The sequence below is a fragment of the Alosa alosa genome, chromosome 7 (genome assembly GCF_017589495.1).
Source record: "Alosa alosa isolate M-15738 ecotype Scorff River chromosome 7, AALO_Geno_1.1, whole genome shotgun sequence".
NCBI classification, from domain to species: Eukaryota; Metazoa; Chordata; class Actinopteri; order Clupeiformes; family Clupeidae; genus Alosa; species Alosa alosa.
Window position 1 is genome coordinate 32,092,130 of NC_063195.1, and position 23,208 is coordinate 32,115,337.

The window sequence follows — 23,208 nt, forward strand, 5'->3', positions numbered from 1 at the left end:
TCATTTTTATAGTGTCTATAGCAGAACAGTGTGGCAAAAATATACTTCTATTTCATCTTGTATTAGTAAACAGAAAAAATGGCTCTCAGACAGAAGTCGGCTGTTGGTGTTCACTTAGAAGAACCAACTCCATGTACCAGCTTGTTCACAACTGAGACATGTACTACTCTGCAGTCTCCTGAAGTTCATGAGATCATCTATGACATGTAATCCGCCAATATTTTCAGAAAGGGAAGGAGTGTTCAACTATGTAACTGGTCTCTATGTGTTGGTCCTTTGTTGTTTTTTGGTCAAAAGATTATTTTATTCAAAATCAAATAAAATCAGAATCAATCTTAGAATAAATTCTACCATCTAGATCTGAAAGAAGAAGATGAAGTTAATGTAGCCTACTATCTCAACCACTACGAGTAAAGGTTAGATATTTTTTCACTGCGAACAAGCAGTCTTGTAGGCTAAGTGAGGCCAAATGATTTCTGTATAAAATCTTACCTGACTAATAAGGAAAACCGCATAATACATTCTATTGAGGATACCAGCAGAATTCTATGTTTTTATCAATACTTGGATGGACTTGGATGTGCAGAAGCATAGGCTATTTGCATGTTGGATATGGTTTATTGTGCATCAGTTACATGATCGTTATGTATGTTCTTAGACAGGTGTTTTCAGAAATTGTGTTTGAGTTGGCCGACCACAACAAAAATGCCACTTGTGCCCCCTACAGGCATTCTCCTGTCAGTGCACGGGAAAGAACCTGGGCACATTGATTCAGTTCATCAGGATCAGTTTTACCTACCTTAAAGGCCTATAGGCTACGGTACGATTACACCATGGTTCGTATAGACTGTCTGTCGATAACCATCCACAACATAAAGGGGGAATGTTCCAGAAATTCTGTCATGCATATATTATCGTAGGTTACGATCGGGTCTGATCGGGAATAATAATAAAAAAAACATCTGTCTGCCTAGCCTAATGAAAAACCTAGATTAGAACTGACGAGTGGCTTTCCATCTTCAATTGTGTAGTATGGGGTAGGTAGCCTATATTTCTTAAGAACCTGAAGAAAAAAAACCTAATAGGGCCTACAATATGGGAATATTATGCGAAGACACGCATAGCCTAATTTACACTAATATGAACCTCGGCGATGTGACTGTTAATAAATGGCCACTAGGTTACCATTTAAAAGTCTTAAGAGCTTAGCCTGAATTTGTTTAATTTCGATACAATCTATTTGGAACCGGCTGTCACTTCAGATGGATTTTGCAAAGTTCACGAAAGTTCTAACAGCTGCTGGAAAGTCTCAGCTGTTGTAGTGTATTTTTTTTTCGATCTGCACAACGTACAATCGTATTGGTCAGTGCAGACCAGGAGGCGATTTTATTGGTTAGAGTTGGATGATTGTTCCAGAACCTGCTGGAGTGCGGTGTACCTAGATATAAATAGGAACTTCAGACAGCTGTCCAGAAGTGAAAGAAAGGAAAGCAGCAAGGGACAGGCTATAATCTTGAAGAAGACAGAAGACAAACAGAATTGGTCCTCAAACGAATTTACCATCGAAGCAACTTTCAAAATAATCTCAACTACTGTGAGTAAATGTTAGGTTATGTCACAAAATGATAGGCCTATATACACATTAGCATGAGGCAAAGAACCATAAGCCACAATATTTGTTCTTTACTAGGCCTATGTTATTTAGGCTATCAAAATGTAACATGACCACATTTGCAATTACATGTTTTATGGAATAACCACTAGGCTATTCAAAAATCCATAAGCTGGCTACCCACAAAAAAGGCCAACTTGAAAATAATGTACAGAAATTGATAGGAAAAGCATTATATTTGTACTAATTTATTTAACTTGAATATGTATAGGGAGGGAGGGGCATGATGCATGAATATTTATAGGGAGGGATGGGCCTAGTTGAAGGTGCATCAGTAATATCATGACATAAGATATTATCATTTTTAATTATTCTATTCTAATTTTCTATTTGTGTGCAGAATTCAAGATGTCATCAGCAAAAGGTGTTTCCATTGGAATCGACCTGGGTACCACCTATTCCTGTGTGGGGGTGTTCCAGCATGGAAAAGTGGAGATCATTGCCAACGACCAGGGCAACAGAACCACCCCGAGTTATGTGGCCTTCACAGACACAGAGAGACTGATTGGTGATGCTGCAAAAAATCAGGTGGCCATGAACCCCAACAACACCGTTTTTGATGCCAAGCGTTTGATCGGACGAAAGTTTGATGAGCCCGTCGTGCAGTCTGACATGAAGCACTGGCCCTTCCAAGTCATCAGTGATGGAGGAAAGCCCAAAGTTCAAGTGGAGTACAAAGGAGAGAACAAAACATTTAACCCAGAAGAGATCTCCTCCATGGTCCTGGTCAAGATGAAGGAGATTGCTGAGGCCTACCTGGGACAGAAAGTAAACAATGCCGTCATCACTGTACCTGCCTACTTCAATGACTCACAACGCCAGGCCACCAAGGATGCTGGAGTGATTGCTGGACTGAATGTGCTTAGGATCATCAACGAGCCCACAGCAGCAGCCATTGCTTATGGGCTGGACAAAAGCAAGAGTGGTGAACGTAATGTCCTCATCTTTGACCTGGGTGGTGGCACCTTTGATGTTTCTATCCTAACCATTGACGATGGCATCTTTGAGGTGAAAGCCACAGCTGGGGACACTCACCTGGGTGGGGAAGACTTTGATAATCGCATGGTGAATCACTTTGTGGAGGAGTTCAAGAGGAAGTTTAAGAAGGACATCAGCCAGAACAAGAGGGCACTGAGGAGGCTGCGCACAGCATGCGAGAGGGCCAAGAGAACTCTGTCCTCTAGCACCCAGGCCAGCATTGAGATTGACTCTCTCTATGAAGGCATTGATTTCTACACCTCCATCACCAGAGCTCGCTTTGAAGAGATGAACTCCGACCTCTTCAGGGGAACCCTTGAGCCTGTGGAGAAGGCCCTGAGAGATGCCAAGCTGGACAAATCACAAATTCATGACATCGTCTTGGTGGGAGGTTCCACCAGAATCCCTAAAATCCAGAAGCAGCTGCAGGATTTCTTCAATGGGAGGGAGCTGAACAAGGGCATCAACCCTGACGAGGCAGTGGCCTATGGTGCTGCAGTCCAGGCTGCCATTCTCATGGGCGACAAGTCTGAGAACGTCCAGGACCTACTGCTGCTGGATGTGGCCCCGCTGTCTCTGGGCATCGAGACGGCTGGAGGAGTCATGACTGCCCTCATCAAGCGCAACACCACCATTCCCACCAAACAGACCCAGACCTTCACCACCTACTCAGACAACCAGCCTGGGGTCCTGATCCAGGTGTATGAAGGAGAGAGAGCCATGACCAAGGACAACAACCTGCTGGGCAAGTTTGAGCTGACTGGGATCCCCCCGGCCCCACGCGGAGTCCCCCAGATTGAGGTGACCTTTGACATTGACGCTAATGGAATCCTCAATGTGTCGGCAGTGGACAAAAGCACTGGCAAAGAGAACAAGATAACCATTACAAATGACAAAGGCAGGTTGAGCAAGGAGGATATTGAGAAGATGGTGCAGGATGCAGAGAAATACAAAGCAGAAGATGACGTTCAGAGAGAGAAGGTTGCTGCCAAGAACACCCTGGAGTCCTATGCGTTCAACATGAAGAGCAGCGTTGAGGATGAGAACATGAAAGGCAAAATCAGTGAGGAGGACAAGAAAACAGTTGTTGAGAAGTGCAACCAGGCCATTTCCTGGCTGGAGAACAACCAGCTGGCCGACAAAGAGGAGTACGAGCACCAGCAGAAGGAGCTAGAGAAGGTGTGCAACCCCATCATCTCCAAACTGTACCAGGGAGGGATGCCTGGAGGAATGCCAGCAGGAGGCTGTGGTGCCCAGGCAAGCAGTGGCCCAGGGGCCAGTTCACAGGGCCCCACCATTGAGGAGGTGGACTAAGATAGACTTTGGAATGCACATGATGAAATGCACATGAATCTCATTACAGAGACATGCACTGGACTTTTGAAATGTCTCATTTGCATTGAGTGCAGTGTTCTTATTTGTTCAATGCTATGAGTTGAAAAGTGTTGAAAAATGTATTTTATTTACTTATCTCATTTTCTTTTTTTCAAAATGGTAAATACCTCTGTCTGCACTTTACATGTAAATAAAAATGATTTTACATCTAAGATTGTTGCCCTGGGATATGACCTATGTTCCCTCTAAGCTGTGCGCATGCACGCACAGACCACTCAAAATTACTGCACACAAAATTAGTCAGGCCACACAGAAAATGTAATAATGTTAATCTGATCACTAGGGCTGCAATTAGTTATTCATTAGTAAGAATGAAAATGAAAGACAAATGAAAAAGTAGGCTACAGTCAGCATATCCGATGCTGCTCCCCAACTGAACTGATGTTTACCAACTCGTGTGATGTTTTGAGCTACCATTAGGATGGTGTATTATTCCATTGTCCTTTGTTACTCTGTGTTGTTCAGCATTGTGTTCAAATAGGGCTCCCTTGAAAAAGAGATTAAGATCTTAGTGGGTCTCTGCTAGAAAAATAAAGGATAAATGAAATACAAATATCCCATAAGAACTTGAAATACAAATATCCCATAAGAAATCAGGTCAGAGTCTCTGTTAGAGCAAGATTGCTGCTCATTTATCTGAAAGAGATGTATGTAAATCCCTTAGGAAGGTGAATACTCATAAAGCTCCAGGACCTGACAACATCCCAGGTCCTGTTCTCAAGGCTTGTACATCTGAACTGGCTGAGGTCTCTATGGACATATTTAATCTCTCCTTGCTTCAGTCTGTTATGCCCGCGTGTTTGAAGAGGTCTACCATCAGTCATTAAGAAATCAACAGTGAGCTGTCTTAACAATTACCGCCCTGTTGCTCTCACTTCAGTTATGAAGTGCTTTGAGCGGTTAGTTAAAGATCATATTACATCCTCCCTGTCTTCTACATTAGACCCACATAGGCCAAAATGTTCCACAGACGATGCAATACCATTTGCTTTGAACACTGCTCTCTATCACCTGAATAAGAAAAGCACCTATGTACGGATGCTCTTCATCGACTACAGTTCCGCTTTTAACACCATACTGTAGTTCCATCCAGGCTGATCATGAAACTGAGAGACCTGAACATCTGTTCATCCCTGTGCACTTGGATCCTTGACTTCCTGACTGACAGGACACAGGGGGTACAGCTGGGTAACATAATCTCCTCCACTCTAACACACAGCACTGGTGTCCTGCAGGGATGTGTGCTAAGCCCCCTGTTGTACTCGTTGTACAATCACCTATCGCTCTATCTCTATGGCAACTCACCTCAAACGGCATCATTACATTTGCTGATGACACCACCATAATCGGCTGTATCACGAGTGAAAATGAGTGCTTACAGAGGAGAGGTGGCAACCCTGACATCTTGGTGCCAGGACAACAACCTGCTGTTCAGTGTCAGCAAAACCAAGGAGATGATAGTGGACTACAGGAGACTGCAGAAGAGGAGCACACACCCATCTACATTGGAGGCACAGCAGTGGAGAGAGTCAGCTGCTTCAGATTCCCTAGAACTAACATCAGCGAGGATCTGAGCTGGTCACACCATAAAGGTATGGTCACAAAGTCAGCAAGACAGCAGCTCTTCTTTCTTCAGCGGCTGCAGAAGTTTGGTATGGACAGTGAAATACTGACCAGTTTCTACCATCCTGACAGGCAACATCACAGCATGGTATGGTATCAGCCCATGACCACAAAGCTCTGCAAAGGGTGATCAGGTCAGCGTAGCGCATTACAAGGACTGAGTTACCAACTATTCAGGACCTTTACAGCCAGCGCTGCAGGAGAAAGATCAAACGGATCCTCGCTGACTCCAGTCATCCCAGCCACAGTCTCTTCACCCTCCTACCATCTGGTAGAAGATACAAGAGTATGTGGACCTGTACCAGCAGATACAGAGACCGTTTCTATCCACAAGCCACCAGGATGCTGAACTGTCATTCGCTTCCTTATAACTAAATAGGGATGTAACGATTACCGGTGTAGCGGTAAACCATGATAAAAATCTTAACGACAACAATTACCGTTTTCATTTGAAATATCTCAATTATCACGGTTAATTACCACGGTGTGGAAACTGTGTCTTTAATCCTTCCCAGCTTCATTTGAGCCTGCTTTTGACATAGGCCTGGTACAATAAAACAAAACTGGTACCCTACTGATTCTGTTGTCTAATTGATGAATTGGGCCGTGATTTGGATTAGGCTACACCTGCTCTTAAAAGACAGAACATTTTCACAGCAAAATGTGCGCTGTATCATCTCATCTTTATTTGCGCGTCCACATTAAATCCATTCCACTCACGTTATCATGAGAATATTGTAGCTTAAAGTTTTATTTTGAACACTTACTGGGTCTCACTCATTGGATCCAAATAATAGAAATAGCAAACTCCAAGTCATGGTAGGGTAAATTAAGCACATAGCCAATTAAACATGACCAAGGAAAAAGTGAATAGGACAACAGACAATGCCACGGTAACACTATGCTATGGATTAAGAATGCTCAGTTCAGCCAGGTTTGTTTGTGCAGTCACCTTAAAATGCACCAAAATAGAGAAATCAAACCTATTCCATAACAACCCCCCCCCCCCACCAGCACCCTCTCTATGAGCAGCGTCCCTGGTTAAAGGCACTTATGATGAGGTTTTGCCTATATTTTTGTAATATAATAAACAGTCACACTTTTTGAAACTATTTCAGCTTGTGTAGGCCTATCAGTGCTTTCTGAATATATTGAACACACTTTTTAAAATACTGCGATAATACCAACGCAAGACCCCAAGAAAGTATTTAATATTGTGGAAAAAGGGTCAAAATATGTCCTCTTCGGCTTTATTTTGTTGACAGTTCTTATCCGCATTGTGGAAATATACTTTTGCAGTTATGCAGCGGTCATATCATGTGTCACTATGTGATATGTCTAGATTTTTACAATATGTACTGTATGTGTGTCTGTGTCTGTGTATACACATGTGCCAGTGCGTGTGTGAGTATAATGTAGGCCTACAGTTTCATTTCAGAACTTTAGAATGGCATGGAACATCCATTGAGAATTTGAAAAAAAAGGGTGTCTTTGTGACATCATCACCTAGTGATTATGACATATTCACCATGGCCACCTTTTGTCAGAAAACTGCCAAGATTCTACCATTCCAATTCTACTCTACTTCTGTGTGACTACTCTAGTACTGTTTAAGACGCGTATGGACCCTTTCAAGAGAGTTCCATTATCAGCATCATAGTTGGCCCCACAAGACTTCCGTTTTAACATTCCATATGTTATCTTAATGCAGAGGAAGTAGATTGGGGCCCAAATAGAACGTTCAAGCATTGTTTTTGTTTTTATTGTTGAAAGGGTCTATAGCAATTTTTTTTTTCCATTTTGTTTTTTGGTATTTCTAGTTTAACACTGATATTATGGAACCCATGGAATGGGAGGTCAGCATGGCTTGGCCTCTGTGGGGCCTAGCTCCTGTGCAGGCAGGCGTGGCGATGGATGCAGAAGAGCCCATGGACTGGGAGAACAGCGGGACCCAGCCCTGTGGTCAAGCCGTTATACAGGCAGGCTGGGGAGTTGACAAGATGGTCAAAGCTCTGGAAAGTCTGGTCATCAGATGGTGACTCCCTCCAGAGCTACCAAGCCATTACCAAATGTCCTCTGGAGCCTGAGGTAACATGATGTGAAGCCACCAAGCCAAGGCTTGGTTCCAGAGGAGCTCTCCAAGGAAGACCATCAGCTGAACATCATGGCCTGTGAGGACAACAGAGCCCAGCCCTGGCCTGCACTGACCCTGGGGAATGACCCTTCTTCACCTCAGCTTTGGTCTGTCCATTTTGCTGGCTGGCTCCTTTGCTCACTGCTGCCATCCTTCACCTGAGTGGCACCACTACCTCGACAAATTCATCCACTTTCACATTATCAGTGGTTCAGCATGAGTCCAACCCTTCAATAGACTTACTCACTTAGGTTTAATAATAAATTCCATTATACAAGGAATATTTTATTTAATAAAATACATTATTTTAAAATAGGCTAACGCATTTTTTTTATTTTCTTGTTCAAACTGCTTAACGAATTTGTGAGTCAGCCTATATATACAGCCCTCTGTGTTAGTTAGGGACCGTTCGGTATTTATCGAATGGACCACCGGAGGAAAATAGGGGAGGGTCATGTCTTTTTATTCTTTGTTGAGGGGAGGGTCAGCCAACTTTTTTTAGTCTAGGAGGGAGGGTCACCCAACTTTTGTATTCATGAAAACAGCCAAATTTGGGCTGTTGCCCACTGGGCCTCGCGTCTGATGGCCGAATTCATAATCATTGGAGTCGCCAACAGTGCACTGACGTTTGTGTTACTGTAACTTAAATATTCTGGAGCCTGACAACATCAACCGCTGTGAGTAAATAACAGCCTAGCCTATAGCCTACCGCATTTTTGCATATTTATGTATTGGATCGGACTTAGGTGACAGGAGGCAAACTTTAAGTTCTCAAAAGCAGTGAGGCTTCATGAACACATTAAAACGGGTAGATTTCAGATGCACTTATTCCATAATGCTGTGCTGTAGGTAATTTTGCTGTAAAGTATGATAAATAAGATATGGCAAGGCATCGGTAAAATGAATAAAATGGTTGGCTATAGCAAGGAAACAAATACATGTTACTGTCTAGCCTAGGCTGTGGAACGTCAGTACTTCAGATTCATTTTCTTGATTGTGTTCCTCTTGACTATGTAAAAGTGAAATGAACCTATTTGGGGTCGACTAAATATATGTTCCGATATTGTTTTAACTTCCATACATAGCCTTGCCTACCCGACTTCACATTCACTGACGTTGCCGGGTGTGCCCGGCTTACAGTTGGCACTGGCACAGTCGTAGCGCGCCAACAGCCTCTCCTTTGAAACGAAAGCGCGAGCAGTCGGCAGTAGCCTAGGAAGTTAGGGTTGCCAACCGTTCAGTAAAAAAATGGAATCGTCCTGAAATTATAAGGAAAAAGATGTGTTCCATATACCATGCTCAATACCTAATTCATGGTGGGAACAAAGCATGGTTCATCTCAAAGTAACAACAGAATCATGTCAGATCAATGTGAAGCACAGTACTGAACAAGTGATGAGTTTCTTAAAGAGGACTAGGAGACCAGTAGAATGTGGAGCCAGGTTTTATCTTATGTTATGCTTTGAGATTAGCCATGCTTTGTTCCCACCATGAATGTGTTAGGTATTCAGCATGCACATGTTTCCATAACACAGGTGACTAACTACATTGCATGCTTCTTGTGTCTGTGGATGATCAAATATAAAGTTACCCTTAAACATTAAAGTTTCTATATTAAATGCTTTTGGTTGCCGCCTTTCCATGATGCCTGTATAAGACAATTGTGTTGAACTTTTCTACATACTTCATATAAATTCAGTCAATGTCAGTGATATGACTTGATCAAGTTGCGTAAGCATCACAGCATGAATCAGTTATGTAAACTTAGACATTTCATTCATGTGCAACCTATGTGCATGATAGAATCAAGTAAAAATGTTTTTCAGTGTATAGATGCATCTCAGTAGTAAAACCTGGTAAAAAGTATTTTTTTCAGTGTAGAAGGGAAACCTTGCCATTTATCCCTCTCAGTTTGTCTGTCATAACTATTCCAAAAGAGAAGGCACTTTTCCTTTGAGTCACTGTGGGTCACGTAAGCTACGCTGATAGTAGAATCTAGGTGAGATGACATGTCTTGCTCAGACGTTTTGAAGCGAAACGGCATCATTTCCTGCATTTCTGTGCATTTTTGTTTGCACACCTTAATAAGTACTGCTATGCCTGAATTAATAGCCTACACCTCTTACTAACGCTGTATAACTGCTGGTCGTTGCATTAATAGCCTACAACAGAACAGACATAGGCCTATTATAAAGAGAAAATTTGTTGCACACGGGTGATGCCATTTATCTAAATCTAGAATATTTACATAAAACGAAAATTTTTATTTGAACAGATTTCCCGAGCATTTATGGGCTCAATCCACATGACAAAAAATGAATCCACGGACCAACAAAGTAAAGTTTGACTGTTTGATTAAATCAACTTAAAATTGCTCAACTCAAAACCTTACATTGTTTCACATGGAGTTGCTTTCTTCTTTTCGACATGTCAGCAACAATGGCGAGTATAGGTTTTTGAGTTTTTAATCAAAAAGTTATGCCATGTAGACGAGAACATTTAATACTCATGTCAGTAGTGTTTCTATCAGAAGGTTAGCCTACATAAAATGTCTTACATTTTATGTAGATTAATAAACTGATGCATTAATATGCCATACCAATGCATATTTTTAAAGATCTATCTTGATTATGTCCTAAACTAATACAAAAATGTATATTGTGTGTGTGTGCAGAATTCAAGATGTCATCAGCAAAAGGTGTTTCCATTGGTATCGACCTGGGTACCACCTATTCCTGTGTGGGGGTGTTCCAGCATGGAAAAGTGGAGATCATTGCCAATGATCAGGGCAACAGAACCACCCCAAGTTATGTGGCCTTCACAGACACAGAACGACTGATTGGTGATGCTGCAAAAAATCAGGTGGCCATGAACCCCAACAACACAGTCTTTAATGCCAAGTGTCTGATCGGACGAAAGTTTGATGAGCCCGTTGTGCAGTCTGACATGAAGCACTGGCCCTTCCAAGTTATCAGTGATGGAGGAAAGCCCAAAGTTCAAGTGGAGTACAAAAAAAAGAACAGAACATTTTACCCAGAAGAGATCTCCTCCATGGTCCTGGTCAAGATGAAGGAGATTGCTGAAGCCTACCTTGGACAAAAAGTAACCAATGCCGTCATCACTGTACCTGCCTACTTCAGCTACATACAGCGTCAGGCAACCAAGGAAGCTGGAATGATTGCCGGACTGAATGTGCTTAGGATCATCAACGAGCCCACAGCAGCAGCCATTGCTTATGGGCTGGAAAAAGACATAGGACGTGAACGTAATGTCAAAAGCAAAAGTGGTGGACGTAATGTCCTCATCTTTGACCTGGGTGGTGTGTACTTAAATGTTTCTATCCTAACCATTGAAGATGGCTTCTTTGAGGTGAAAGCCACAGCTGGGGACACTCACCTGGGTGGGGAAGACTTTGATAATCGCATGGTGAATCACTTTATGGAGGAGTTCAAGAGGAAGTTTAAGAAGGACATCAGCCAGAACAAGAGGGCACTGAGGAGGCTGTGCAGAGCATGTGAGATGGCCAAAAAGACACTTTCCTCCAGCTCCCAAGCCGGCATTGAGATTGACTCTCTCTATGAAGGCATTGATTTCTACACCTCCATCACCAGAGCTCGCTTTGAGGAGATGAACTCCGACCTCTTCAGGGGAACCCTTGAGCCTGTGGAGAAGGCCCTGAGAGATGCCAAGCTGGACAAGTCACAAATTCATGACATTGTCTTGGTGGGAGGTTCCACCAGAATCCCTAAAATCCAGAAGGAGCTGCAGGATTTCTTCAATGGAAGGGAACTGAACAAGGGCATCAACCCTGACGAGGCAGTGGCCTATGGTGCTGCAGTCCAGGCTGCCATTCTCATGGGCGACAAGGCTGACAACGTCCTGAACCTAGTGGTGCTGGATGTGGCCCCGCTGTCTCTGGGCATCGAGACGGCTGGAGGAGTCATGACTACCTTTATCAAGCGTAACACCACCATCCCCAACATATATACCAAAACCATCACCCCATGCTCTGACACCATCCAGGTATATGAGGGAGAAGGAGCCATGACTAAGGACAACAACCTGCTGCGCAAGATTGAGCTGACTGGGATCTCTCTGGCCCCTCGCAGAGTTCCTCAGATTGAGGTGACCTTTGAAATTTATGCTAATGGGATCCTCAATGTGTCGGCAGTCGCCAAAAGCACTGGCAAGAAGAAGAAGAAGATATCTGCCACAGCTGAAATAGTATGGTTCAGCAAGGAGGAGATTGAGAAGATGATACAGGATGCAAAGAAATACAAAACAGAAGATGACATGCTGAGGAAGACGATTGCTGCCAAGATCTCCCTGGAGTCCTATGTATTCCACATGAAGGGCGTCTTTAAGGCAGTTGATGAGCGGTGCAGCCCGACCTTTACCTGGATGGAGAACCACGAACTGGCTGACAAACAGGAGTACGAGAACAAGCAGAAGGAGTTGGACTGCAAATTCATCATCAAAGTTCTTTATAGATCAGTGATTACAACGCCCAGAATACAACAGCAAAACAAGTAAAAGGATTGTCAAAAGAGTCACGAAAACACCTACCAGAAAACATGAATTTTGAACCTGAAAAAACTTCAGAGAACATTCAGTTAATTTTGTCACATTTATGACTTTTATATTCATGTCCTCCTCCTTGACTGTGCCACTTCTGGTTGGTGGGTATGCGTAGTTCGAGTGGGGCACAGAAATTCTGATTGGTGAGCTTCCCAGTCGGTCGGGGTGCTGTGCTTCTTGTGCACCAGCCGTGCTCACCAGTCAGGGGTGGCACAAATTAAAAAGACATTTGGAATATTGAACTGAATCAGATCATTCACATTCAAGAATCATATCGCAAATTGTAAGGTATGAGCTACACCAGGCGCATAACTGAAGCGTTCCGTTTGCGACGCGTAAAATCCATTTTAAATTAATGGTCTATTTTTTTCGCACGTACGTGCCGCTATCTCGTCTGGTGTAGCTACTTCCATTGATTATAGTGGAAGCTAATTGTTGCAGCAGATGCAACGCAAACGGAACGCTTCAGTTATGTGCCTGGTGTAGCTCAGCCCTAATCGTAATATATGTCAGACAAATTGCAATATGATATTCTCCCCAAATCATGCAACCCTGTTGAGGCCTGCTCTCTCTCTCTCTCTCTCTCTCTCTCTCTCTCTCTCTCTCTCACACACACACACACACACACACACATACTTACAGGAACAGCCTCTCTCAGTTTCAATTCAATGAGCTTTATTGGCATGACTGTAAGTGTTACAATGTTGCCAAAGCAGTAGAATAGAACATTAGACACACACACACACACACACACACACACACACACACACACACACACACACACACACACACACACACACACACACACACACAATCCACCCCCTCCCCCAACACACAAACACTAACACACAATGGAGAGAGAGAAAACAAAGAAGGAAAAAAATACATAGTGGCCTAAGACTCACCTTGTGGCTGCCTCTGCTGAATGGCATTCTAGGACATATCGCGCTGTAAGGTTGGTACTCTCTAATAAGTATTTAATTTCAGTGTCATTCTGTACATTTCTAAAATTTGGGATTATTTTTTCAAATTTTGTGAATTATATTGACGTAATGTTTTCAATTTTTTTTACAATGTAAAAGAAAATGTTTTTCATTTTCGATTTCTTGTGTGCAGCATGTGCATACCCTCACCTCTTTTAGTTGCCAGGTTTGCTTGTGGCGGCATCTCTCCAATGTGTGGTCACTGAGTCTGTACCTAGTGACCTAGTACCTAGGTTTTTTAGGGGGTATTGTATTGGTGTTAACATTTTAATTTATGATTAATTGACTGAGGGCACTCTTTGCTCTCTTTATCTTTTAATTTTTTCATAGCTAGATTGAAATTTTCTGTTGACGTAATTCTCTCTCTCTCTCTCTCTCTCTCTCTCTCTCTCTCACACACACACACACAGACACAAGCACACACACACAGGCCCCCTCTTCTACACACACACACACACACACACTCTGTTTCGGTCTTCCACTAACCCTGACATTCTCTCGTTGATGGTCTCATGTGCTGCTGCTGCACTCTGCAACTCTGTTACAGGAATCATTGCCTTGAGCATTTGATTTGATCAGTGTGTTATTGTAAGATGGAAGTGGGGTAGTACATTGTGTACTACTTAGTGCCTGAGAGCGAGTGCTGTCCAGATGGGAACTCTTTAGTTAAGCAAGTTTCACCTACAAAATGTGTAATTTTCATTGGTGTACAATGATTCTGATATGCACAACTACTTGATTGTTATCTTCATCGGATGATCTCTATGTTGACACACCCAAATGTCAATGATATTGATCCATGCAAAGGCCAATCATTCTGCTATATAAACTGGTTGTACAATATTTGTTGGTGTGTCTTATTGCTTCCCAGGCCTTCCCAGGTATTCAGACTGGTTTTCGCATACTGAGTACAAAAGCTTACTCATTTGTAATGGAAAAATAAAGTTCTTTGAATTGAATTGAATTGAATTTACTGTAATTGAATAGTGATATGATAGCAGACATTTTCATATAACTAATGTTTTCATTTCCTTAAATGAATGTTGATGTTAACCTGGAATATCATTAAAACATTTACAAAGTAAAAATTAAAGTAATGTTAATGTAATTATAAACCATTTTCAATGCATTATAGTTATAAGTATAACATTACATAATAGTCTAAATGTCTATCAACATAAAAATGGAACACGAGGGGGAGTGGGTCATGTTTGTTATCAGTGGTCATGAAGTTATCAAAATTACTTGGTATAAAAATATGTTAGTGTGTATGACTTCTGATGATGACTTCTACTGACATGCGCAGTACACCTCCTTAGACCTATCATGACGTAAAGATGGCGGCGTCCACATCAAGTCGTGCTGCACGCTTAATATCAGTTGCCTTATCCACAGGACCTTTCAAAGTATCTGGTTTTGTCACTTCAGTATACGGTGATGCACGGCTTCTGTCGCTTACGGGAACACGTTATTATTCAGCTGTTGGTCATGAGAGATGTTGGAAAGCGGCAAGCAGCGTGACATTGAGGAGGTTGTCATGTAAGCTACTCGGCTAAACGTTAATGGTTGCTATGCTAGCAAGCAAGAAAATACTGAAGTTTAGAGTTGAGTTTGCAGCAGAGAATTGTTTTTATTTACCCCCCAGGGGTAAAAAGCTGTGAACGACCTTCGTCCTGTCATTTTAGCTGGTTAGCGTTAGCGTAGTTAACGTTGGCTGCCCTTAATTTTGCTAAGATGATGCAACAGCCTTACACAAGGACAACTAACTTATACAAACTAACAAACTTGCATTTTGGGTAGCGTTACCATCACAAGTGACCTGATACATTCAACTCACTCAACTGGTCTTCCAAAGACCCAGGGCTTTGTTAGGACGGGTGTGACGGAATTTGAAGTATTATGTTAATTCATTTTCGACAGGCTACCTGGCACATCGTGATGTTGATACCAGATAATTTCTAATAACATTATTCTCAGAACCATGCATGTCAGTCATGTCTAATAAGCTAATAATCGACTATTCAGTCGATCAGGTCGACTTAAAATTTTGTATCGTGAACCTGTGTTGCACGTGATGACACTTCGGTGTTCCATTCTTTGTCATCTTAATCCAAAAATGCTAATCCTTTGTTGCTTGTTACGAATAGAAGAAACGTAACAATAGATTTGTCCTCTTTTGGGGGATATGCCGTAGTTGACTTCTGACCAGTAGTCAGATCTGTAGATTCTGTGCTAAGCACAGTTCTTTTACATTGTTTGCAGGGTCCAAGGCCAGGCATGTCCTCAGTGCTCAGCCCTTCCACACCAGTGCAGTCTGTCAGAACAAGGAGGATCTCTACCAACTTTTGGGTGTTCCGCGCAGTGCTTCGCAGAAAGATATCAAGAAGGCATATTACCAGGTGAAGTCATGTAGTTTGTTTTTTTTAGCCATAAGAGATATCAAGAAGGCATATTACCAGGTGAAGTCATGTAGTTTTTTTTTTGTTTAGCCATAAGAGTCTTATATTTTGTAGTTGCTCTACAAAGGAATGATTTTGATGGATTCATTATTCCTTGGCCGCAAACTGTGAACTGGACGTTAAAGTTATCAGATATTATGAACATACATTTATAGCAGTATATTATTTGTATTACCTGAGTGAAAGTATAATTAACACATGTTATGTACACAGAATAGAGTTTTTAGACTTTTGATTATTATAATTACTGCGTTTTCTGTTCCTCAGATGGCAAAGAAGTACCACCCGGATACCAATCCAGATGATCCTCAAGCAAAAGAGAAGTTTGCCAAGTGTGCAGAGGCATATGAGGTATAGAAATATCTGAAGCTCAAATGATTACACATCAATTCCATAGCGAGTCCCTCAATAACCAAAAGTAGAAAAAGTGAAAAGATGGTAGATAGATAGATAGATAGATAGATAGATAGATAGATAGATTTATTGATCCCCAAGGGGAAATTCAAGACCCAAGACCAGCAACAATAACAACCATAATAAACAATAATAATACTTTTTAACAATATGTATAGTTAATGATTCAGAAATAACTTCCTGTAGACTACGTTGTGGTACTGTGTGTGAAGCACTTTTATCTTAAATATGCTATATAAATTAAACTTACTTTCTAACCTCACCCCCCAGGTGTTGAGTGACGAGGTGAAGAGGAGGCAGTATGACACGTACGGCTCGGCCAGTGGTCCAGGCCAGAGCAACGCCAGAGAGCAGCAGTTCTGGAGAGGGGGCTCCAACGTGGATCCCGAGGAGCTCTTCCGCAAGATCTTTGGTGATTTCACTGGAGCGCGGGGATTCGGAGATTTCAGCTCCATATTCGAGCAGCCTCCAGAGGTCCGTCCTGTTTCCACTGATATGTACAGTATTGACTCCTGCAGAGGCACGACACATAGTAGAGGACATCTTTGTCCATTAGTGACATTGAGAACAACAAGTGTTCTTGCAATCACACACCTGTTTGTAACAGCTTCTTGAACTATAGACACAGTCGCAAAGGGTTGATTGTCCAAAGGGTTGATTGTTGAAAGGGTTGTCATGAGTTAGTGGCAACACTTGTGGCTCATTGCAGATTCATTTGCCTTTTTTATGTTTAGAACACACTTAACTAGAATGAGTTGCACAATAAGTAAGGTATACTTTTAATCTCTGTGCTCACAGAATTGAGTCGCCTGATGTATCAATTGAGGTGTATGGATTAGTATTGTCTTAAATAAGTGAGTATTGATGATGGTTTCATGTTGATTCATGTTGTTTTTCTGTGTTTTTGTCCCCCAGTTTGTAATGGATCTGACGTTTACTCAAGCCGCCAAGGGTGTCAACAAGGAGATCACAGTCAACATAGAGGACACCTGCCCGCGTTGTGATGGCAAAGGAAGTGAACCTGGCACCAAAGTCCAGCACTGCCACTATTGCAATGGCACAGGCATGGTGAGGAAACCCTTTTCATTTCAAGAGTCTTCAATGTTGTGCCTTATCATTGCCTTCACGTTTGTAAACATGACAATGACATGATATGTTCTTTTCTGTTCAGTCATGCTCATTCAGGTATTAGATTTCAGGTGCACATGGGTTATGGGACTGGTTAGGTTATTATAAGTGTATGAAAGCTTAATCATCATAGTTGACCTGTTATATAGTCATAACCAGCTAAATGATAATGTAATACATTATCAAGTAAATATAGGAACTAAATGTTGCTTCCTAGTTGCTCTGTAGTTAGGATATTTGTAAAGCACATTTTGGTGAAATGAGTGCACAATTTGGTCAAATGAGCACATGTTTTCTAGATATACAAATATACAATCTTGCAATGACACCTCCCGGGCTCCATAAATGATGATGTAACACAGGCAGCTAAATGCTAAATTTGCTCCCTAGTTGCTCCACAGTTGTGATGGTAACAACTGTGAAAGTGAAAACTGTGGCAGGGCTGTACAGTGCTACATATGCTATAGCACATGATGCTCCAAATGGTAGTCTGTGCTATGGATGATTTAGCAACTTAGCACCGGTGACACCTTATTTAAAACGTTTTCTAGTAAACGTGTGTAGTGTAGCCTACAGATGAGGTGTTTGTAAATACGTAGCATTGCTAGAGATTTTTTGGATTGTGCTACAAAACTATCAACCTCTGTAGCACCAGTGCTATAAGCAACAAAAAATAAAGTGAACATACAGCCCTGTGTGGCAAATGGTGTCCCAGTTCTGTGCACAAGAGTGTTCTTGAACGAAGCTTTGTTTATCTTTGGCCCTCTGCTGCCCTCTGCAGGAGTCTGTGAACACAGGCCCCTTCATGATGCGCTCCACCTGCCGCCGGTGCGGTGGCCGCGGCTCCATCGTCATCACGCCCTGCATCATGTGCCGGGGCCGGGGCCAGACCCAGCAGAAGCACACGGTCACGGTGCCGGTACCGCCAGGTGAGGCGCCACTCGGGTGAAGAACACTGAGATGATCGAACGGTTGTGTAGAACAACTCCGTGCTCCAACTCAGTGCTCCATGCTTTATACAGTCTATGGGTCCGTGGGTCAACTTCTTCAATCAGTCGGCTCCTATGCTGAAGGGATTTGTGCATTCAAACAGTGGCATTTGAAGAGAACATTTACTTATTTAGTTAAAACCTATGTATTTCATGATAAAAAAATGTTTGACGGCCTAGTCAAATGAACTCTTAGTTGTGCAGGAAGTATGTTGGGTCATGTCACGTTGAGTAGTTGTCTGACCTCTCTCTGTTCTGGTGCTGTTTCAGGTGTGGATGACGGACAGACTGTGCGGATGCCTGTGGGGAAGAAGGAGATGTACATCACGTTTAGAGTGAGTGCGTCAGCCAGCACTGAGACAGGGCTCGCCCCAAACATGGGGGAACATCTCCTCCCTTTCCATTGTCACTGTAAACTGTATGCTTGGCTTGTGCAGAGGATATTCCCGTGCTAATGGAAGTGCTTTGGAAAAAAATCTAATTAGATTAGCCTGCATTCTCTTGACATGTGGCTATTGTGTGCCTGTTGACCCAGTAGATAATTAGCTGCTAGAAAGGAAAAGCTCTTATATGCTGTCAGAGAAACAGGCTAATCATAGGAAGCATCTCGGCAGCCAACGCAGGTGATGTTCCTGGATGCCTGAACAAACATTTTTCTGGCTCTTTTGTCCCTGTTGCAAAAGTAATTTGTCTTTGTTTGTATGTGATGGGCTGAGGGAGCAAATAGTGGCTTAATTCTGTTGGGCCGGGCCCTGAAATCTATCTGATGCTAGTGGCACTAGTTTTGCTATTGGCATGGCCTTGCTCAGATGAATGAGAACATCCTCCATCTAAGATGTCTGTCAAAGTGGACAAGACTTAATCAAATTGTACTCGTTTCCAACTATAAGACTATTACCAGTGATCAGTGGTGTTGCAGTTGTGTCTAGGCCAGCAATGTATAGTGCATTAATATCTGAGTAAATGTCACTTAACAATGACACACACGGTCTCCCTCACACACGCACAGGTCCAGAGGAGTTCGGTGTTCAGACGCGATGGTCCGGACATCCACTCGGACGTGCGCATCTCGGTGGCCCAGGCCATCCTGGGGGGCGCAGCCACCGCGCCAGGTCTCCATGACACCATCAGCATACAGGTGGGACTGAGACTCACTCTGACACGGGTACTCTGCCTCCTCTCTACGTTCTGAACATGGGGTGACACTGTCAATATGGCATTTATAGTAATATCATTTATAGGAAAATCATTACACGTATCTGATGGTGTTTGTACAAAAATCTGTGTAGACATCTGCATAACATTGGTATAACATCTTCGGAATAACATTGGTATTACCATGCTATTACCTTAAGGTTGGTGTGCTTGTAATGCAGGACATGTAACACAATGTGTAGCTCCGCACCAAAGTACATTGATAGTATCTTAAGTGGACTTAAAGCGATTTGAGGGTGTTTGGGCAAGTGCTGCAGTAGTATGGAGTGAAGTCATTTGTGGCCATTCAAAACCATCAGATTCCTCCAGGGATGCAGCCGGACCAGCGCATCAGGCTACAGGGCAAGGGCATCCAGCGCATGAACAGCTACAGCTACGGTGACCACTACGTACACATCAAGATCAAAATCCCCAAGTAAGAGAGATCCTGACTCCGTCTCTTACCCTCCAGCATACACACAAGATGGCTGATTTGTAGTTTTTTTTTTAGTTATTGTCCCGTCTCATTCTCTGCCCTCCATCTTGTGCAGGAAACTGAGCCAGAGGCAGAGGAAGCTCCTGTTGGAGTATGCTGAGGAGGAGGAGGACGTGCAGGGCACGGTCAACGGGGTCACTCCTGCAGGTACAGTGGACCAGTCTCTCCGTACTTGCAACAACAACTTCATACAGGCACCCAAATCGCTTTCCAGGGGAACCCCACTAACCACCACCAATGTGTAGCACCCACCAGGGTGATGCACGGCAGCCATCAGCTTGAGGTGGAGAGAGAGAGAATGAATGAATGAGCTGATTATGATTATGAGCGATTAGGGGGCCAGATTGAATGTGCCAGGTTGGGAATTTAGCCAGGACTTGCCAGTGCAGACACAACAAGATTAGGAGGCATTCCAAGCCAACTAATCCAAAATAGCGTTTCTTAGTTTGTGTCATGGATTTTCAGGAGGGTGGTTGGGGGGGGTGTGCTTTGAAATTCATGAGAACATTCTTGAGTCAAATCGAATAGCTCTACATGTTGCCATGTAATAACCCTTTGGCTGCAGTACATTCAGACACAGACAGGGTGTGATTTGTCTTTGATTGTCTTGGAGTGGAAATGTGATGTCACACAAGCACCCCTCACCCCCCCACACACACACACACACACACACACACACACACACACACACAAATCACCTGGCCCATCCTGGAAGTCCCCTGTTGCTTACTTGGGTACATTGTAGACAATTAGATATTGTAACCCCAGTGTATATTAATGGCTTATCTTAATGTGATCCATTTAAATTCCCGCTACACTGAACGGTGGATCAACAGTGATTTTGTGCCCCCCTTGAAAAAATATAATGCCCCTCAGTGAATTGGTGTCAGCACTTGTATGCTAGTGCTGAATCCCTTAAATATAGATCACTCTCTCCACTCAGATGAGCTGACACAAGAGAAGACACAAGAGCAGGTCATTTTAAAATCTTTGATTACAAAGACAATTGGCACATAATTTGAAGCCTAATTCACATAATATTTTACTTATTGCTACATATGCGGTGTATTCTGTACATCTTAGAATCGTTATGACTCATTCAAACAATGCTGCTAGCTGACAGGGCAAGAAGGATAGTAATTCTAACATCTTTGGTTCTACCTTAAAAGATCCTGTCAGACGAGCCACACTGTTGCTTGTCCCTCTGCCGGTAGTGTTGAGCTTGTGCGAGCAGGTGGCCTGACCAGTCTGGTTTTGTACCCCAGCCAGGGCCAAGAGTAGCCAGTCCTCTGGAGGAGAGCAGCAGCAGCAGCAAGAGGAGGAGAGACAGAAAGAGGAGGGAAAGAAGGAGGAAGGAGGCTTCTTCTCCAAGCTGAAGAAAATGTTCAGCTGACTGCCACAGGTGAGAGCCCTGGACGACGAGGCAGTGGACGAGCTCAAGAACCTAGAGTTCTTGGGGGGGGGGGGGGGGGGGGGGGGTGTAAATTAAAAGGGGTGGTAAAAACTTCTATATACACTGAAGGGACCAGTTTCACCAGCGATTTAATGTCTTGTGGCGCCTGTCTAGATGTAATGTAGCCGAGTAGGACAATAAGACCGAACGGTGCAAACCAATGGCTGTAGTAGTAGAATATTAACCATGTCTGAGTCTTACAAAGGTGAAAACAGTATAGTAGAAAAGCAGTTTAGCACTCTTCACAACTAGACATCAGGTCATGTTAATGTTGTGTCATTGTTCTGTTTCCTCTCTCTAGGCAAGAGACCCTCAGGTCACGGACACGGCTAGTAGCAGAGAGGTGGAGCTGGTGGACCTCCCTCTCTCATATTTTGGACCCCCCTCACCCCCGGAGGCCACATAGGCTGGAGACCGGCCCTGGTGGGGGGGCCACGCACGGAAAGACAGAATATTCTAGAAGGGTAACCCGCAGCCTGGCTAGTAGACGGGCGCCCACCCCCACACCTCCGCACACCACAACGTTTACAGACGAAAAGACAGCAGGACGCGCTGGCGAACGGGATCCTTAGTGGACAGAGGGCGAACTGCTTAAGGAGGAGACTGAGTTAGGCTACCTCACGAGCGACGTGAAGGAGGTGGAGAAGAGGAGGAGGTCTTTTGAGGGTGGAGGTGTGTTGGGTGGAGTGGTATGGAGTGTTTGTGTGTGCAGTACTGTACCCCAAGTCTTTTGAAGCATTCACTTTACAATGGGACTGATGGAAAAGTGATTAAATAAATGACACAAATATAGGCACAGTTGTTATTTTTCTGGTGTTTTGATATATTTGGTGTATGTATTTAATATATTGTGTGAGATAATGCCTTTTTCCCTGTGGGAACACACAACATGTAATGAAGTTAATGACCATTTACAGTAAAAAAATAAGTAATTTTGTCTAAATGTAAGAACCTGTGATTGAAAACCTTAATAACTATTATTAAAATATGAATGGCAAAAATGGTTTCTATAAACCATCAAAAGTTGGTTGAGGAAACACAAATCAGTGGTTGGCAGCCAATGTCTAGATCTGCTTCCATGTGAAAGTGGTAGCCACCAGGGGGTGCTAGTGGACTGTATATTGGGTTTTGTGATATGCGAGGATCAAACCTAACTTGTTAGCTTTGTTTCAGAGCTGAAGAGCAAAACAATAGCAAGCAGTGTTTTAGATTCTACTATTAAAACAATCAAGTGATTTCAGTATTGTGGAATGAATTATTGGAATTTGCCCGTATGACCTTGGCAGATGGCCGTGCTGGGAGGTCTCCAATTTATTTCATGTTGGATTAAACAACAATATGGGAGCATTTACCGAGCATGATTAATTACAGATTATAGGAACAAAGGATAAAGAGGCAGAAAATAGTGCATAAAATATTTATGTATCCTGTAGCCAGAGAACTCATGTTTCTCTTTCCTTCTCTCTTTTGCTCTCTCTCTTTCTTGCTCTTTATCTATCAGTCTGCTCCCTATTGTCTCCATGGTGACCATCAAAACAGCATCCCAGCTGTGCTTGACTGTTCGGAATGTAGAATGTAGTCTTTCTATGGCTTTGCCGTTTGCCGTGCTGCAGTGTAAATAGTACGCTGAGCACCAGGCCCTCTGCTTCTCCCCCACCTCCCCTCTCCACTCACCGCACAGGGAGTGGTTCTCCTCCTCGCCCCCATGACCA

At 43.1% G+C, this 23,208-nt stretch overlaps 3 protein-coding genes across 4 annotated transcripts; all 3 read left to right on the forward strand.

The window, feature by feature from the left end:
• Positions 1-1,473: 1,473 nt before the first annotated feature.
• LOC125297712 (heat shock 70 kDa protein-like) lies at positions 1,474-4,197 on the forward strand. The gene is made up of 2 exons (XM_048248164.1): positions 1,474-1,594; positions 2,013-4,197. Exon 2 carries the CDS (start codon positions 2,021-2,023, stop codon positions 3,962-3,964), a length of 1,944 nt encoding a protein of 647 aa, XP_048104121.1. The 5' UTR covers positions 1,474-1,594; positions 2,013-2,020; the 3' UTR covers positions 3,965-4,197.
• A 6,221-nt stretch (positions 4,198-10,418) lies between these two features.
• Positions 10,419-12,708, forward strand: LOC125296986 (heat shock 70 kDa protein-like). The gene has a single exon (XM_048247111.1). The coding sequence runs from the start codon at positions 10,485-10,487 to the stop codon at positions 12,333-12,335; it is 1,851 nt and encodes a 616-aa protein (XP_048103068.1). The 5' UTR covers positions 10,419-10,484; the 3' UTR covers positions 12,336-12,708.
• Positions 12,709-14,674: 1,966 nt separating this feature from the next.
• On the forward strand, positions 14,675-22,732 carry dnaja3b (DnaJ heat shock protein family (Hsp40) member A3b). 2 transcript variants are annotated; one of them, XM_048247112.1, is made up of 12 exons: positions 14,675-14,902; positions 15,626-15,762; positions 16,090-16,173; positions 16,507-16,710; positions 17,152-17,304; positions 18,146-18,293; positions 18,624-18,688; positions 19,363-19,491; positions 19,868-19,983; positions 20,099-20,190; positions 21,309-21,445; positions 21,798-22,732. In XM_048247112.1, the coding sequence occupies exons 1-11, from the start codon at positions 14,701-14,703 to the stop codon at positions 21,434-21,436; spliced, it is 1,458 nt and encodes a 485-aa protein (XP_048103069.1). In that variant the 5' UTR covers positions 14,675-14,700; the 3' UTR covers positions 21,437-21,445; positions 21,798-22,732. The 2 variants fall into 2 exon arrangements, with proteins under 2 accessions (XP_048103069.1, XP_048103070.1); XM_048247113.1 differs by lacking the exon at positions 21,309-21,445.
• Positions 22,733-23,208: the final 476 nt, after the last annotated feature.